Source organism: Cololabis saira, chromosome 12, assembly GCF_033807715.1.
Source record: "Cololabis saira isolate AMF1-May2022 chromosome 12, fColSai1.1, whole genome shotgun sequence".
Taxonomy (NCBI): domain Eukaryota; kingdom Metazoa; phylum Chordata; class Actinopteri; order Beloniformes; family Belonidae; genus Cololabis; species Cololabis saira.
This window is the reverse complement of record NC_084598.1, coordinates 26,479,303-26,495,338: the sequence shown is the minus strand read 5'-3', so window position 1 is coordinate 26,495,338 and position 16,036 is coordinate 26,479,303. Positions and strand designations below refer to the sequence as shown.

General features: G+C 38.8%; 2 protein-coding genes across 3 annotated transcripts; both read right to left on the bottom strand.

Annotated features, from left to right (window-relative positions):
* Positions 1 to 2,774: 2,774 nt before the first annotated feature.
* On the bottom strand, positions 2,775 to 8,843 carry fance (FA complementation group E). The gene is made up of 10 exons (XM_061734979.1): positions 8,566 to 8,843; positions 5,900 to 6,467; positions 5,670 to 5,714; positions 5,527 to 5,583; positions 5,247 to 5,390; positions 5,044 to 5,167; positions 3,370 to 3,445; positions 3,214 to 3,280; positions 3,003 to 3,128; positions 2,775 to 2,897 (listed from the first exon to the last, which is right to left on the bottom strand). Exons 1-10 carry the CDS (start codon positions 8,814 to 8,816, stop codon positions 2,793 to 2,795), a joined length of 1,563 nt encoding a protein of 520 aa, XP_061590963.1. The 5' UTR covers positions 8,817 to 8,843; the 3' UTR covers positions 2,775 to 2,792.
* Positions 8,844 to 11,226: 2,383 nt separating this feature from the next.
* On the bottom strand, positions 11,227 to 15,897 carry mkrn4 (makorin, ring finger protein, 4). 2 transcript variants are annotated; one of them, XM_061734976.1, is made up of 8 exons: positions 15,781 to 15,897; positions 14,065 to 14,193; positions 13,744 to 13,991; positions 13,594 to 13,661; positions 13,237 to 13,496; positions 13,042 to 13,149; positions 12,100 to 12,199; positions 11,227 to 12,017 (listed from the first exon to the last, which is right to left on the bottom strand). In XM_061734976.1, exons 1-8 carry the CDS (start codon positions 15,810 to 15,812, stop codon positions 11,895 to 11,897), a joined length of 1,068 nt encoding a protein of 355 aa, XP_061590960.1. In that variant the 5' UTR covers positions 15,813 to 15,897; the 3' UTR covers positions 11,227 to 11,894. The 2 variants fall into 2 exon arrangements, with proteins under 2 accessions (XP_061590960.1, XP_061590961.1); XM_061734977.1 differs by having other exon boundaries at positions 14,083 to 14,193.
* Positions 15,898 to 16,036: the final 139 nt, after the last annotated feature.

Here is a 16,036-nt window from a genome sequence, read left to right as displayed (position 1 = left end):
TAGCTGCAAACAGTAAATAGACAAACGGCTCTTATTAACATATATTTAAAAAAATGTTAAAGTGAAAGGTGCAGCAGTATGAGGCAGACATGGTTATTGAAAGGTGCATTGTTACAGCATATGATTGTGGTTATTATCATTATTATTATTATTATTATTATTATTATTGCACAATGATTGATTACTCTATGAATGATGAGAGTTCATCAGAGCAACAGCTTGGGGGAAGAAACTGTCTCTGAGTCTGGAGGTTTTGGCGTACAGAGCTCTGTAGCGCCGTCCAGAGGGGAGGAGTTCAGACAGACTGTGTCCTGAGTGTGAGGGGTCTGCAGAGATGTTACCTGCCCGTTTCCTGGTCCTGGACCGGTACAGGTCCTGGATAGATGGGAGGTTAGTCCCAATTATCCTCTCTGCAGACCTAATTGTCCGTTGCAGTCTGTCTAGTTGGTGGCCGATCCGAAGCAGACATTTTGTAGGAAATAGGGTAATATTTTCATCAGTCGACACAAGTAAGCCACTTTTTCTAAAACATATAGTACACGGTTGCTATAATAACACACCTATTTTTTCAGTTTATGGCAATCATTCATGGCAGGTTCCCTCAAAAAAAAACCTTCACAACTGAGAGCTTGCCATTGAAACTAAAAATGTTTAATTTATTTTGTCAGTGAAACAAAGTACAATTCCTCATCCTTATTAGAGACCCCAGATGACCCTATCCCTCAAAACAGCACCCTTCAGGACTCACTGCCTTTTCCTGATTGTGTGTTTTGAGTTAAAGATGCCATCATTTACCTGATACAATAAACCTACTGCTGTCAGCAACACTGTGAGGATCATGTGTTTCAACCGTCCAGGGCATTGAATATGATTCATACTCGGGTGACTCTTTAGTTGTGGGGTGTATCAGTGGTGGGAATGAGTACAGAGAACTGGTGGAGCACTTTGTGCCAGACTCTGGAAACAATTCCATCATGAACATGAACAGGACAAAAGAGATTTTAGCAGGACCAGAAAAACACTATTTCAATTATGGGAGAAGTGGAGGTGGTGGAGGAGTATAGATATGTCAATGTTCACCTGGACAACAGACTGGACTGGAAACACAACAGGGATGGTGACTTCAAAACGGGTCAGAACAGATGGTATGTCTTTAGGAAGCGTAACTCCTTCATTGTTTGCAACAAGATTTAGCATATCGTCTAAACTGTAAAGTCTGTGGGGGAGAGTGCAACATCATCTGCAGCCATCTGTTGGGGTAGCAGATTTAAGATTAAAAAAACTGAATAAAACCGATTAAGAGGGCTGTTTTACAGTCTTGAGAGCTAGAGGTGCAAACGATATCTCACACACACGGACACAAAATAAATCATGAGCATCCTCTTCATAACACAGTGGTTCAACAAGTGTCTTCAGTCAGAGGCTCATTTTGACGGGCTGTAATACAGATCACTACAAGGTCTTTTCTGCCTACAGCATAAACCATCTATAACTACTCTTTGAAGAAACTTAAACAATGAAAGTTACTGCGACATATTATTTCCCTTCAGGTGCGAATAAAGCCTTGTTGAATTGAGGGGACATATTGTTTACATAAAAAATAACATACATACTATCTATGTATAAACATATACATACATATATCTTACAGTGCTCACACATATGTAAATACACCAATATGTCATGCATGCAGTCAACTATACATACATAACCTTACATCGATTTGTGTTTAGACATATACATGAATTGTAAGAAATTGTGCAGTCCCCAATAAAGACAAAAATGTAAACACCTATTTATGAGTACATACACATCCTAATTAAAATATATATTGTGTCGTGAGTACTTTATAACAATTCATGGTTAGCATACTTGTATGGATGATCATATTTATAGCTAAATGTAAAATACACACACACTCGGGGCACTAATACCTAAAGGCAGAGCAGGCCGCTGCACAGCACTCCTCTATGTGCTGAGGATGCCCCAGCTAGCAACTAGTCAACACCCCCCACCTCAAAGGTCCCCAGGGCCAACCTGTGCACCAGCACCAGCTGAGATAAACCATGAGCCCGTCCCCACCACAGGAGCAGGCCCAAACAGCAGGGATGCAAACCCAACAACCCAGGCACCCAGTCCCAGGGCTCCCGGGTCCCGCCCCGCAGCGAACGGGCTACAATGTCGCCCGATCCCAATTACCAACCCCCCTCCATCCCAGCTGACTGGCAGAAAAAAAGAAATAAAAACTTTTTTTCTTCCCCTATGATTTATTGTTTATCCCGTTCTGATTTTTAAACAGGTATCGCTGTACAATGTATATGGACAAATAACTGTCAAATGATTAGTTAAATAAAAATGACAAGATTTCCTTTTTATTTTTAGTTATGAAGAGCTTTAATACTTTAAACAAAAACACACAAGTAAAGTTCCTCAAAGTTATATTTAACCCCAGTACTTGAGTACACATTCCACAAATGTAGTTTGTATGTTAAACAAACATCTGCACTGAGAAATATGTTGTTAATAAATTTAAGAACAGAAAAAGACACATCAGAGACTCACCAACATTTATCAGGTGTATACAACAGTGCAGTTCATGTCTAACTCAGGTTTTGCTGGTTCATTAAATCTGCTTCATTTTCAGCAAAAAAATAAAAAGAATCTGTAACCTGCAGGTTATTGACACTTTCAATATAACAATTAGTGTTACATCTTACAAAAACTAACATAGTTCCTGTTTGACTGGTAAATTGAGTTGTTTCATTTTCAGCAGCATTAAATTGAAATACGCATCATGTTGGTGCGATGCGTTTCAAAGCAGCTTGAAGAGGCTTCTTCAGGAACGTCTCATTTGACATCAGGCAGCTGGACAGGGAGTGTTTATGTGCATCAGTCACCTGGATAAACATATGTAATCATATGCAAAAAGATTAGGAAATAACCTTTTCTTTAAATATATATATTGTTAAGCCATTCTGCATGAAATAACTTCACAAACTTACATGGCTGCTGTATTTGGTGAGAACGGTTAGCATCATTTTTGCAAACTTCACTGACTTGGTGAACTGAGCACCCTGGCTGACGAGCTGTTCGGTGAACTGCGTGAAAATGTCTTCATTCAAAGAAGGCTGGGGAGAAAAAGGTTAGGGGAACTCAATAATTATATCACTCATATGTTGTTACCCAGCACCTTTCCAATGAAAGACAGGTTACCTTAGAGTCTAACAAGCTGTGGATAATGGAGAGCACAGCTTCATTCCATGCGATTTTTAATGTCATTCTGAAATAGAAAAATAAATTAATGATTTAGTGATGTTTTTGTGTATCAGGAGTTCTAAGTAAATGCAGTATTTAAATGATTATTCTTACTGAAGCACCAGCAGTCTGTAGTGGGACTCCAGACTGCCTTCTATCAGTCTGTTCAGCAGCTCTGCCTGCGGGAGCCCTGAAAGCAAAAGAGCAAACAGGACGATCAGGTCAGGCTGGGGCCTCAGAATGAGTAAAACGGCCCTGAGGAAGTCAGGTCGGGGGCCCTGACTTCCTTATGCATTTGGTACGACAATGTTGGTCTTGGTTCAGGGTTCCACGGCCAGGACGGTTCCCACATTGCTCCTCCTGGACCTGAGGTTGACTATTGGCTGGATTCTCTTCCCCAGCACTCGGGCCCCGGCCTTAGCAGGGAGGCTGAGGAGTGCAATATCCTTACAATTGTGACAAACTCTTCCGTCCTCCTTATCAAAAAGAGAAACCCCCAGTCTAGAGGAGACTCCCCCAGATGCCCACTCAATGTTACAGAGGCATGTCAACCAAGATAGCTCCACAACATCCAGAACTTTGAGGAGCTCAGGGCAGATTTCATCCACGCTCAGACTGTGCCTTTCAACTACCTTGGTGTATCAGCTTCAGTCACGAACAAGCCCACACCAGAGTCCTGAGACTCAGCTTCCGTGGAAGACATGTTTGTTGGATTAAGAAGATCCTCAAACTATTCCTGCCATCCCCTGATTAAATGCGTGGAAGCCAAAAATGCCACATTCTCTGTGAGTTCCATCTAACACTGTAGCAATTTTTTATTAGTGTGTGTATTGTATATGTAGAGTAAAGAAGCGGCTGACATCAAGAAGTTTACCTAATAGTGGTTGGAAAAGGCTGTTCTGAAGAACAACACAGACGCATTGATCATAGCAGCACATTAGGCCTCAACTTAGGGCTGGGCGATATATCGAGATTTTAATATATATCGATATATTTTCAAACGCGATATGGTACGAGACAATATCGTTTATATCGATTTAAAAAAAAAAAAAAAATTAAGATTTTGATATAGCTTATTTTGTGACAAATTGAGATTATTATTATTATTAATTATTTGAGATTTGCACAAATGTCAACCTAAGTGGTGTTACTGTCTACATTGTATTAATTGCACAGGGTATTTTAATTTAATTGTTATACAGGAAAGGGATATTTGTTTTATTTTATTCAAGAAGCATTTTATTCTATATATGCAGGCAGTTTATTTTTATTTCATTTGTTTTATACATTTTGATATTGTGCAGACCTCTGTTAATAAAGGAACCTGTGTGACATTTGGCACGGGGCTTTGTATTAAAACTGACTGTTTTTTTAAGGGTTTGCCTCAGAAAAAAATGAAGCTAACAGAGATGCTATGCTATAATGCTTTGGGGGAAATCCCAATTATGGCACAGAAAAAATATCGATATATATCGAGTATCGCCATTCAGCTAGAAAATATCAAGATATGACTTTTGGTCCATATCTCCCAGCCCTACCTCAACTACAAAAGCAGTCGAGACCAGGATCCACCACACCGGACAAGACCTCAGCTGCAGAGCGTGCAAAGACAACCCACACACAATCAAGACGAAGGAACACGAGAAGCTTGAAAAATAACAAGAGTTAAAGGAGGGAATCAAAAAAATGTGGAAGGTGAAAGCAAAAATGGTGCCAGTGGCAGATGGTGCACAAGCTGTGACTCCCTGAGCCAGAAGAGTGAATGCAGAACCATAGATCCTGCTGTACCTATATTCTTGTCCTCCATTATAGGTCCAACCACAGCTTGGCACATTGGTCTGGGGTAGCGGCTACCCAGTGACGTCACTGCCGTTATCAGACACCTGGAGGCCGGTTCTGACAGAGACAGCACCTGTGAGGTATCGTAAAATAATGCCCCTTCAGCACTTACTGCATCCGTATTTGGATCCTTTAAACATACAGTTACGTACCCTCTCCAGGAGGAGGCTCTTGATGAGAGATGCGGCTGCACTGTAGCTCATGTCAGGGGAGAGGGACAAAATGCTATTGCACAGTTTAGGCAGCGTGCGCTCTGGTAAATCCGGCAAACTCAGCATGTGACAAAATACCTCCATCTAAAAAGGACAAGTATCATCATGTGGAGTGCACCCTGCTAGGTAGAAGGATATGTACCTTGAGCATTACAAAAGAAGTAAACTCAAGTGGATATTTACAGAAGATAAAACAAAAAATATATAAAGTAGAACATACCTGGTGGAGGTCACATTCATTCAGCACTTTGAACAGATTTGTAAAGTCTTGGTCCAACTGTAACAAAAAGAAGTAAATCATTAGAGTTGGGGTAAATGTCACAAGTATAGTCTGTGCTAGAGGGGAAAAAAGGTTGGTCTCACATCTGTTTGACTTTCCAGTAATTCTTTTATTTGAAGAAAGGCGGCCTAAATGGACACACACAAAAAAAGTAAATTCATTAATAATCTTTATTTGATCACGATGGATAACTGCATTTAGAAGGAAATAATTTCACAAATTCTGCCCTTTTGTGGAAAGAAAAGGAAGAAAATTCAAATAACTCAGGATGTATGAGAAAGGCAACGCCTGCACATCCTTGCAGTTCGTTTACCTTCATGTGTTCCGGCAGGGAGTCATGCAGATTGTCGAGTGACGGCATTTCTGCAGGAGCAGCACTTTCAGATCCCCCAGGTGTCACATTTTTTACACTCTCTCCTTCTACATCAATGCACTCGTCATCACAGATATCAGTCTTTATCCGTTTACTCTGCTGTCCCATTTCTTCATTGTCTTCGTCCAGGTGGAGGAAACTGCTTTTCCTTTTCCTTTGCGTCCCAAGCTCAGATGAATCAGGCCTCTTCTGAGTTCCAGAGCACACTGTTCGATCACCAAAGCACTTGGCCCAACCTTCAGTCTCCCCAGAACCAACCAAACGATCTGATAGTTGCTGAAGTCTCTGGCTGCATGCTGTGGTGTACAGAGGTTGATCGTGGTGGGTCGCCATCTTCCTCTCCAGCTGTCTACTCAGAGCAGTAACCCAGGGATTGGGGTTAGGGTCCTGGCTGAGACATTTGAGGAGGTGGAGGACGGTGGTCTCAGGAAGAACAGAGTGTATGAGACAGATGAACGACAGCAGGTTTTGTTTAAATGATGCTGAGAAAAGGCACACGAGCGGTTTACTAGAAGAGATCAAACAAACAGACAACAGACATAAGAAGTTGTAAAAAAGAAGGCATGTTCTGGTAGAACAAGTCAAAAGTATATCTAAGATCAGCAGTTATAGACTGTGTGGTATGTTTATGGGGCATATCTAAATAACAACACTTCATGGTACATGGATAAACTCGGTAAAGGGTCACATCTGTGAACCGAACATTATCAAAACACATTAAAACCTTTTAAAGAGATAAAGGGACATGACATTTGGAAACATTTACTCTTATTTGTTATACAAGCCTACATCAGAAAAAAAACAAGACAATGTGATGAGTTAAAAAAATAAAAAAGCAATAGTCACACTTATTTGGACTTTCATTTCTTTGCAGGCAGTGAAGTGAAGTGGTCCTTTTTTGCATTTCCACAAACAGAATAAGGGATTCACAAATAAACTGTGTTTTATATATTCTTTTCTATCTAAGAGATTATTTGATCAAAGGCTGAGCAGTCTAAATATTGGGAGTTTTGATTGGGAGATGGTCTACGGTAGTTTAACTCTCAGATATATTAAAAAAATAATTTTCACAATCAGAGTTTTCTAAAAATCACAAAGTGTGTTTTATATGTTCTTTATTATTTGAAAGATAATTTAAACCAGGTTTTAGACTTTTTATTAATCAGAAGCTAAATTCAGCAACGTAAGCTCAATCATCTCTTATTTAACCAAACATGAAACAATCAAGGCAGCTGGCTATATTAGAGAATACAGGTATCAGGTCTGAAAATAAATTTGAACAAATCAGTTCTGTTGCCGCTGAAGAAGGGTGCTCTAATACAAATAAATATTATTCTGTTGACATACACAGCTATGTATTGTAACATTGCGATTCATTATTTTTGGTGGAATAAAAGTCATTATCTGAGAAACAACATTAAATGTAATGCCAAAAGTTATGAAGGTATGTAGGTACTAATTTCTGAAACATTAAATAATACATTTAAAGTGACCTGGTTAACTATGTGATACATTTCCTGAATCCTTATGGTCCTGTGAGTATTCCAGTTTTTGTATTTTGTATCTCTGTTGTTCCTAGATGACACAGGGCTAAAAGATACTGTAGTATATCATTTAGGCGAAAATTGTGTAAAAATGTGCATTGTTTAGAGTTTAAAGAGCTGCAGTGACCTCTATGTTGGTCAGAAAGATTCACATCTTAGCTTGAATGAATGCTTAAAAGGTCCCCTTTAAAATGATACCAAAGACAATATTGTGAAACATTGACAGATATCCTGTACATGAGTCTAAACCAGGATATGCACCAGCATCTAAAATGTAATTTCTGAAGGGGGTGGTAACTTCATGAGCTGATAACTATGATACAGCTGCCACTCAGGAAGGTTATCATAGCAAAATGTCATATACAGACATGGATCTTTTCAAAAATTATAAGCAAGTTTTGAGAGGATGCACAGAAAGGTTTGATCAGAAATGACAATGCTTTCTATCTGTTTTTTCTAAGTTAAAAATGCTACCTAACTAACTATGACAGTGCGCCTTGTCATACACGTGTGTGTACACACACACACACACACACACACACACACACACACACACACACACACACACACACACACACACACACACACACACACACACACACACACACACACACACACACACACATATATACAATTTTTTTTGTGAGTTTTTGTTATCCTATTATACATTGTTTGCGGTACTTTCATTGTTGTTTTGTTGTGAGCTGGGGTGGGGAGTAATGTATCAAGTGTTGCACTTTCAGACCTTATGCACATATTTTTACGATTGTATTGTACTATTATTGTTTTTTTTATTAATACTGTTACTATTGCTATTATCTTGTTTTTCTATAAGCAGTATAGCCTACTTGAAGTTTTCTGTAATGTCTGAAACTGGTTCTAATAAAAAAACTTTGAAAAAAAATAAAAAATTATAAGCAAGTTTTGTCACCTTGAGTGGTACTGACATCTGGTCTGGCCCATTGACTATATAAGCAAATACAAAAATATTTTAAGCGTATAACTAAAACATGTTTTCCGCAGATACATATGGTCTTAAACCATCCCCGTGCGGTGACTTACACAGAAAGCGTGTTTGTTTGTGCCTGTGGGGGGCTGATCTCGTCCCGACACAGCGTGTGCAGGATGTTTCCCAGCGAGAGCCCGGGCTGTGCCCGCTGCTGCCTCCCCCACACGGCCAGGGCTCTGCGCAGCCCCGCCGGCCCCGCCAGCAGCGCCTGCAGCAGTAGCCTCGCCGGCCCGTCAAACTGGCTCAACAGCATAGCGCTGTTGTGTCCCGTGGTTACATTATTCTGCCCTGCCAGTCTGTCCATCAGACGCTTGGCTGAAAATCCTCCAGTTCTGTTCTTCTTCGCGTTTTTTGGCGGATTGCAATATCAACTGTATGGTGCATACCACCACCTACTGAACCGGAGTATGTAGGACAGGGTCTAGTTATCTAGTTGTGAGTCATTTTTGACTTTGTACTTTTGTACATCCATGCTTTGTACCCAGAGGTGGGTAGAGTAGCCAAAATTTGTACTCAAGTAAAAGTACTGTTACTTCAGAATAATATGACTCAAGTAGAAGTAAAAAGTAGCCATCCAAATAATTACTTGAGTAAAAGTAAAAAAGTACTTGGTGAAAAAACTTCTCAAGTACTGAGTAACTGTTGAGTAACGTCTGATTTATTTTTTTTAACACAACCATTCAAACAGACAAAAGTACCAAATAATCATCTTCGGGCAAATTAAATCAACAAAATAATCAAATAAATTAAAATGAATAAAAAATAAAAAATAGCTTAAGTTAAAATAATCTTAAAGTAAATTCAAGTACTTTAATAAATAAAAAAATAACAGAGTAAAAAAATAAATTAAGCACAAGTAGCACAAAATTTCAAGTCTTTGTACTTTTCTTTTTTAACCAGTCTCCACAGGCAGAACTAGAACAAGCCCATGAACTCATAAACTCTGTGTGTGTGTGTGTGTGTGTGTGTGTGTGTGTTTGAGTCGGTGTATATGTGACAAAACATGCAAAAACAAACATTTTTCCCAAAGAATCACCCAGTGATGTCATGAGATTGACGCGTACGTGGAGGGGATAAAAGAGAGAAAAGTAACGATCTCAACATAGCCTAATGTAGTGGAGTAAGAGTGCAGTTTCTTCTTCACAAATCTACTCAAGTAAAAGTAAAAAGTATAGTGATTCAAAACTACTCCTAAAAGTACAAAATGTCCCAAAATTTCCTCAAGTAAATGTAACGGAGTAATGTAACTTGTTACTACCCACCTCTGGTATATACCAATTACTTCATCTTCATGGGGATGTCAAAAAGGCCAGAAGCCTTTTCTTCAAAGGCCATGAAATGCATGCCAGTCAATGGAAAGCAAAATAGAAAGGACTGGCTTGGCACAGTGATAGAAAACCTCCTGGTGATAACCCATCCATTTTCTATACCCGTTTTATCCTTTACAGCAGGGGTTTTCAACCAGTTTTGTCCCAGGGACCACCATTATAACCTAGAAGCAACTCGGGGACCACTGCTTTTGGGGATGTTTGTTTTATTTTGCACCTTGCTTTTAAATAAGAGTATGGGCCTATAGGCTATTTATTTGCATCAGTGTATCTCTTTATTTGCACATTTGCTATAAAAAACAACAAAAAAGTCAATGAAAAATTAATAGGAAGCCAAGAGGGCTTATATTACAAAGTTCACTCACTCATTTGACAATTTGGATGGATATATTATTCACAAAAATGAATAGTAAATGGAAAATAAATTGAGTCTAAAGAATATATATTTTTTAAATTATTGTTTTCCATTTACAATTTCACGGACCACCAGAGGGCCGCGGACCACCGGTTGACAATCCCTGATCTATAGCTTTATATTAAATTAATATAATAATGAAAAGAGAAAAACATCTAAACAAACAAAACAAATAAACCAAAACAAGACCGCTATATACCCACTATATCCTGTAAAACAAGCCAATGTTTTAGAAACTCTATGACCCCTCTCTGTCTCCCAAGCCTTATCACCCTTAGTTATCCCTGTCAAATTCCACTCATGCCCTGCCTCTCTCACCCCGTCTTTTAACCTTGTCCTTTCTTCGATATATTTAGTATATTGCATAATTACATGTTCAGGGTTTCTTACATATAGTACAAAGCTCTGAATTTACTTTTCCCAATAAAAATAGTCTTTAGTCCAGTGTGATCAAATTTTAGTCTTGTTAACACTACCTCCTCTCTTCTACTTCTTCCCTTGATACTCTGTGCTCTGACTGTTTTGTATTCTATAAGTTCTGCCCTTACTGTCCTCATCCCACGTCTTCTGCCAAAATTCAGATATCTTCTTTTTGATTAGTGCTTTAGCTTCACCTTTTCCAAATGGAATATCAGTGATATGTCTTGTGCTTAATGCTGTTTTTGCCACTTTATCTGTACGCTCTTTTCCTTGTATCCTCAGTAGTCCGCCAGTTCTGCTCTACTTCCTTGCACTTTATCTCGGATGACATACTAAGACTATTTCACAGCGCCGTCTATCGTGTCGGAGAATATCAGTGGATGTGAGGGCAGCTTTGGTCCGTAGGCTCACTTTCCTGTTTGCCTTGAGTTTACACAAAATTGTATACAAAATAAACTTTATCGTCTTTCATTTATCTTATGTCCACAAATGGATACATATTCTGCAGTGTTAATTTTACGTGCCAATAATGACAACACACATTTTCCAAGTGAGACAGTGAAACTCCATTTTATTTTACGTGTACATCTTTTTTTCTTTTTTAAAAATGAATAAAATCTTTTTTGTACTCTTGCCCACAAAAGATAGAAAAAGGGAGCCACAATTCTTTGAGGCAGGCATCATCAGTTTTGACATTACCAAGAAGGGGCACAATACACCTTCACCTCTAGGCAATTAAAACAATCTACCACTTTAAAAATATCAAAATTGCCCAAATTAATGGAACACAACTTCAAACTGGGGAAGGGAAGTTGTGAAAATTTGACCTGCAGTGTTTTGGTTGTCAAGACCAGGAACACAAATAAAGCTGCATCTAATCTGGGAAGTCCTAATCAAAAAAAACAACAACAAACAAATCAAACCATCTGCTGTGAAGAACCAAATACACACATGCATTTATAACCACAAAAAAGGCACAATTCTCAATTATGTTTCAGATTTTAGGAATGTTAGTGTGACCAATTGAAAAACCTAAACAAACTTGGAACTCAGTGGGCACGGCCAAATTCCCTGATCTTGATAAAAGGCTACTCGAAAGGATGGTTTAGCTTAAATTTCAATAGGATACAACAGACTGCATCCTGTTAATTCTACATTCTGGGCCCATGAACAGCATTTTGTGGCTCGTCAGGGACAGACGACTGGAAAAGCTCAATAACTATTGTTCTGTTAGGTAGAAGGCCAAGTCCTCATCGTCCGTATCATCTTCAACATCAAGGAGGGACATGGTTATGAAAAAGTTAATCAGATCTAGGTCCTCATCTTCATCTTCTGACCAATACTGCAAAAAGATGCAAGTAAAAACACTATTATCATCAAATGATGTCCATGGCAATAACTTGCTTAAGGAATATTGTACTCACCGAAAAAGCTAGGTGATTTGAATTTTTAACATGCTGATAAAGACAATCCGTTTTGAAGGGACAGCATCCGTATCGGTCGAAGAAAAGGCATCTTTTCTTACTGGAAAGAGACAAAACATAAAACTTGTGTACACCTCAAAGTAATTGCGAACTCTATTCCAACTTAAGAAATAAAAGGCTCATAGATTAAATTAGTCATAATGTAGTGGCTTTAGTGTCATTTATCAAACTCCATGTTCAAATTCCAGGTGATCAGGTTAAAACTAAGCACTTACAATGTTTGTTAGGCATTCTTCCTAAGGGCTTATCCATGGATAAGCATGTGCGAGTCGCCAAGTACGAGTTGATATTTTTTGCACAAGATCTGCTGACCTGAGATCTTATAGAAATTAGTCTCTGGTCACAGTAACTGGTTCTATCAAAATGTCTAAACATAATTAAAAACTACAAAGTTCTACATTTGTAAACGTTTCACATTCTGTTAAATTATAGCCACATATGTATTGCTAATGAAATTAAGTTTTGGGACACAATTTTTCAGAATCTAAATGCACATTTATAAATGCAACTGCTGATGAGTTTTAGCACATGCGACAACATGCATTTAACACACCTGAAGTTACAGACTATGAAAAATTGGTGGGTCAAATCTTAGGATACAATAACGAAAGCTATGGACATCACTTACACAAGCCCAAAGCAAAGGGGGCATGATCAGCTGATCTCACACAGCTGATCTGGACCGCAGCATGTAGGAAGTGTGCACCGCTGTCTCGCTCCCAGCAACCTAACTACAACAAACTGATGCTACCAGAACTTAGCCAGTATAAACTAAGCAGACTTAAGTTTCTACATTTTGAGTTACACTTGCGTGAGCATGCCAATCCAGGTGTAAATACAGCATTTATGTGTGTAGTGTATTGCTGCCATCACAACTCTTACCTAAATTTCTTCTTGAATGCAGCTATAACACGTTCTTTTGCTTGCCCTTCAACCCAGTATTTGCTTGGGACATAAAAGGCAGATTTCACTCGGCACTGTGGGCAAGTCCTGAAACATAAACAGGGAATATTGGGTCAAATCCTCAGTGGTTTGTCAAATTAAAAGAAGAAATTTGAGTTTAAAAGTGACACCCACCTTACGACATCTGGCCCGAGGTCTTTTGTTTTCCTCCATGTTGCAATGCATTCTAGACAAAAGGGATGGTTGCAGTTTGGCAAGATCCCAAACATATGGTCTTTTGCATTTGCCTTTTCATAGACTTTTTCCATGCAGATACCGCAAGTCACATTTCTACTTTGCAAGAAGGCCTCCGTTTCTTCAGCTGCTGCAGCCGCCCCACTTTTGCAACTACAGGCTGCAGCGGCCGCTCCCTCCCATTTCTCAGATGAGGTTCCCTGAACAAAAAAACGTCAGTCAACAAAATATCCCTGCGATCAAACCCTGCTCAATTCACAATGTTCTGTAAAGGGTAATCGCGCAAATTACACAAACCTTATATTCTCCATGGCATCCACTTGCTTGAGCACCTTCTGACCTTTGAACAGAAGCCAAGTCGGTTTCTGAAAATGAGATCAAGTACAGTGTTGAAAACACTGTATATTCTCAACAGTTTCCACTGCACAAACATTTGCCAACTTTTACCTTGTGACAGCTCCTCTGCAATATTGCCTGGCAGGTGCCCAATGGCATGTTGAGAATTTGAAGCATTAACTGCCAAAGGTCTTCCACCGCATTCCTGCCTGGACCTTACATTAGCCAGCAGAAAAGACGGCTCTGACCCTCTTCTTCCGGATGGAGTATGAGCCACACTTGAGGAGGAGACGGAAGGTACTGAACCTCTTCTACCTCTAAAGGCCATGCCAGTTCTTTGTGGAAGAACATGTTGATACCTAGTGGTGGAAAACGCTGCATAAACTGAAAAATCCTCAATTGTCCCATAGAGAGGGGGGAGCTTAAGCTTACCTGCAATGTTCACCGTACCAGCATGCACCTTTCTGAAAATATCTGCATATTTGAGGTGATGGTGTCACTGTCAATTCGTGTAGGTAATGACACCTGTGACCAAATCTGCAATACCCATTTGTGAAATGTCTGTAATGAAAAAAGTGAAATATTATTTAAGCACTGCCTGTCACTTTTGTCAGTATCCTTTCATCTTCTCCATTTTAATTTTGATCATTAAGGAAATCAAGTCGAAATTACTTTAGATTATTTAAGTAAGGGACATTTTAAACTCAATTTCATCGTTATCACAAACATTCAACACTTCAGATGCAGCATTGTCCAAGATTCTCTATACCACCAATTTCAAGTCCAAAATTCAAATAGGTGTCATACTCAGTACTCGAGTTGAGGGGGGATGGCATCCCCCCCTGAAATAAAAACGGTCAAAATCATCCCCCCCTTTCCATCCCTTATTTCATTTCATCAATGAATGTGGTTTTACTGCTATTTAAACATTTAGAGTCATCACTAGAAAAATAACACCAGAAAAATAACTTATTTGACAATTTTCACCTGTTTCAAGTAAATTTTCACTTGAAATAAGTAGAAAAAAATCTGCCAGTGGGACAAGATTTATCCTCATTACAAATCTTGTTCCACATGCAGATTTTTCAACTTATTTTAAGTGAAAATCTACTTGAATCAGGTGAAAAATATAGTTTTTTTCCAGTGATGAGTCTTGTTTTAAGTGTAATGAGATTTTTTTTACTAAAATTAGACATTTTAACTAGAAATAAGACAAATATTCTTGTTAAGATCTTGAGTTTTTGCAGTGATCCATTTTACTTATCCTGTGAAGGACAGAGGCATATTGATAAGTTCAGAAAACTGTTTTTTTATTGTTGTGTTTTGATGTAAGCCCAGTGGCTATTTAAAGCTACAGAAGGCTGCATTTAACTGCTGCTATGTCATTCCTGCAGTATTTCTGCAGGTGTTTTGGTCACTGCTATTATTTGTAATATATTATATTATTTGTAATCAGCACAAATTATCTGTCCCCATATGATAAAATCCACCATCCCCCCTGATTTTTTTTTTACAACTCGAGTACTGGCCGTACTACAACTCATTTAGTGAGTTGAGAATAGTAGGGCTACTTTTTAATCTTTAAAACTTCCTGCAGGTATCACAGTGTAAGCACATTTGAATAACGAATCTCCTTCCACTTTAAATTCCTAAGTAAACAGTTGGATCCAAATCAAAACACAGCTGGTCTTTACTCAAACCGCAGCAACACAACCCATAGTGGAAACTAGTGGAAATAATGAATGTATGTCATGTAAAAATTTATAATAAAAAAAAAAACAATCTCAAGAAGCAAGAAACACTCATGGGGCGGTTTTCACAAATAAAAAATAAAAAAGTGCGAGTATCAAGTTCCGGTAACAACGAACAAACTAGCGAGCCCAGTCAACTTCCGCTTAAATAATACTCAGTTCAAGTCTCTTTGCGTTTCATAGACAACGATTCCTATTCAGATGGATTTAGCAATAACATAAAAATTCAGCTGTACCTAAAATCATATTCGAAAACAAAACCCACTGCATTTGTTTCAAGTCGAGCGCTCCTGTAGCAAATTACGCATTTTCTCCATAACGGCTGTGCGCGAAAAAAACATAACTTATCTTTAAGTAGCAGCCCTACATTTGCTATGTTTTTTTTTTGCTTGCTTACCTACAGATGGCCCTATTACGAGCTGAGTTCATCCTCTTGTTTTGCGTAAGCCGCCAACTGGAATCCCCTCCTTCAGATAACTAAATAACAAACAGCTGCTTCCTTTTACTAATTAACGCAGCGGACAACCAATAGGAACACGTGTACATGTTGCTACGTCACAGAGCACGGATCCCATTGGTCCACACGCCTGTCAATCACTCCATGTAGCGGTTAACTGCGGTAGTCATGCAAACTGCATTAGCTGCCTGATTTT

What these genes read in the sequence shown, in the direction of transcription:
- mkrn4 (XM_061734976.1), bottom strand. Translation starts at nt 15,812, where the DNA reads ATGAACTCAGCTCGTAATAGGGCCATCTGTAG. An exon ending in TGGTACGGTGAACATTGCAG is followed by an intron (nt 13,992 to 14,064) that starts GTAAGCTTAAGC and finishes TTCCACCACTAG; the next exon opens with GTATCAACATGTTCTTCCAC. An exon ending in TGCAGAGGAGCTGTCACAAG is followed by an intron (nt 13,662 to 13,743) that starts GTAAAAGTTGGC and finishes TCTCATTTTCAG; the next exon opens with AAACCGACTTGGCTTCTGTT.
- fance (XM_061734979.1), bottom strand. Translation starts at nt 8,816, where the DNA reads ATGGACAGACTGGCAGGGCAGAATAATGTAACCACGGGACACAACAGC. An exon ending in AGAGCCTCCTCCTGGAGAGG is followed by an intron (nt 5,168 to 5,246) that starts GTACGTAACTGT and finishes GATACCTCACAG; the next exon opens with GTGCTGTCTCTGTCAGAACC. An exon ending in TACAGACTGCTGGTGCTTCA is followed by an intron (nt 3,281 to 3,369) that starts GTAAGAATAATC and finishes TTTCTATTTCAG; the next exon opens with AATGACATTAAAAATCGCAT.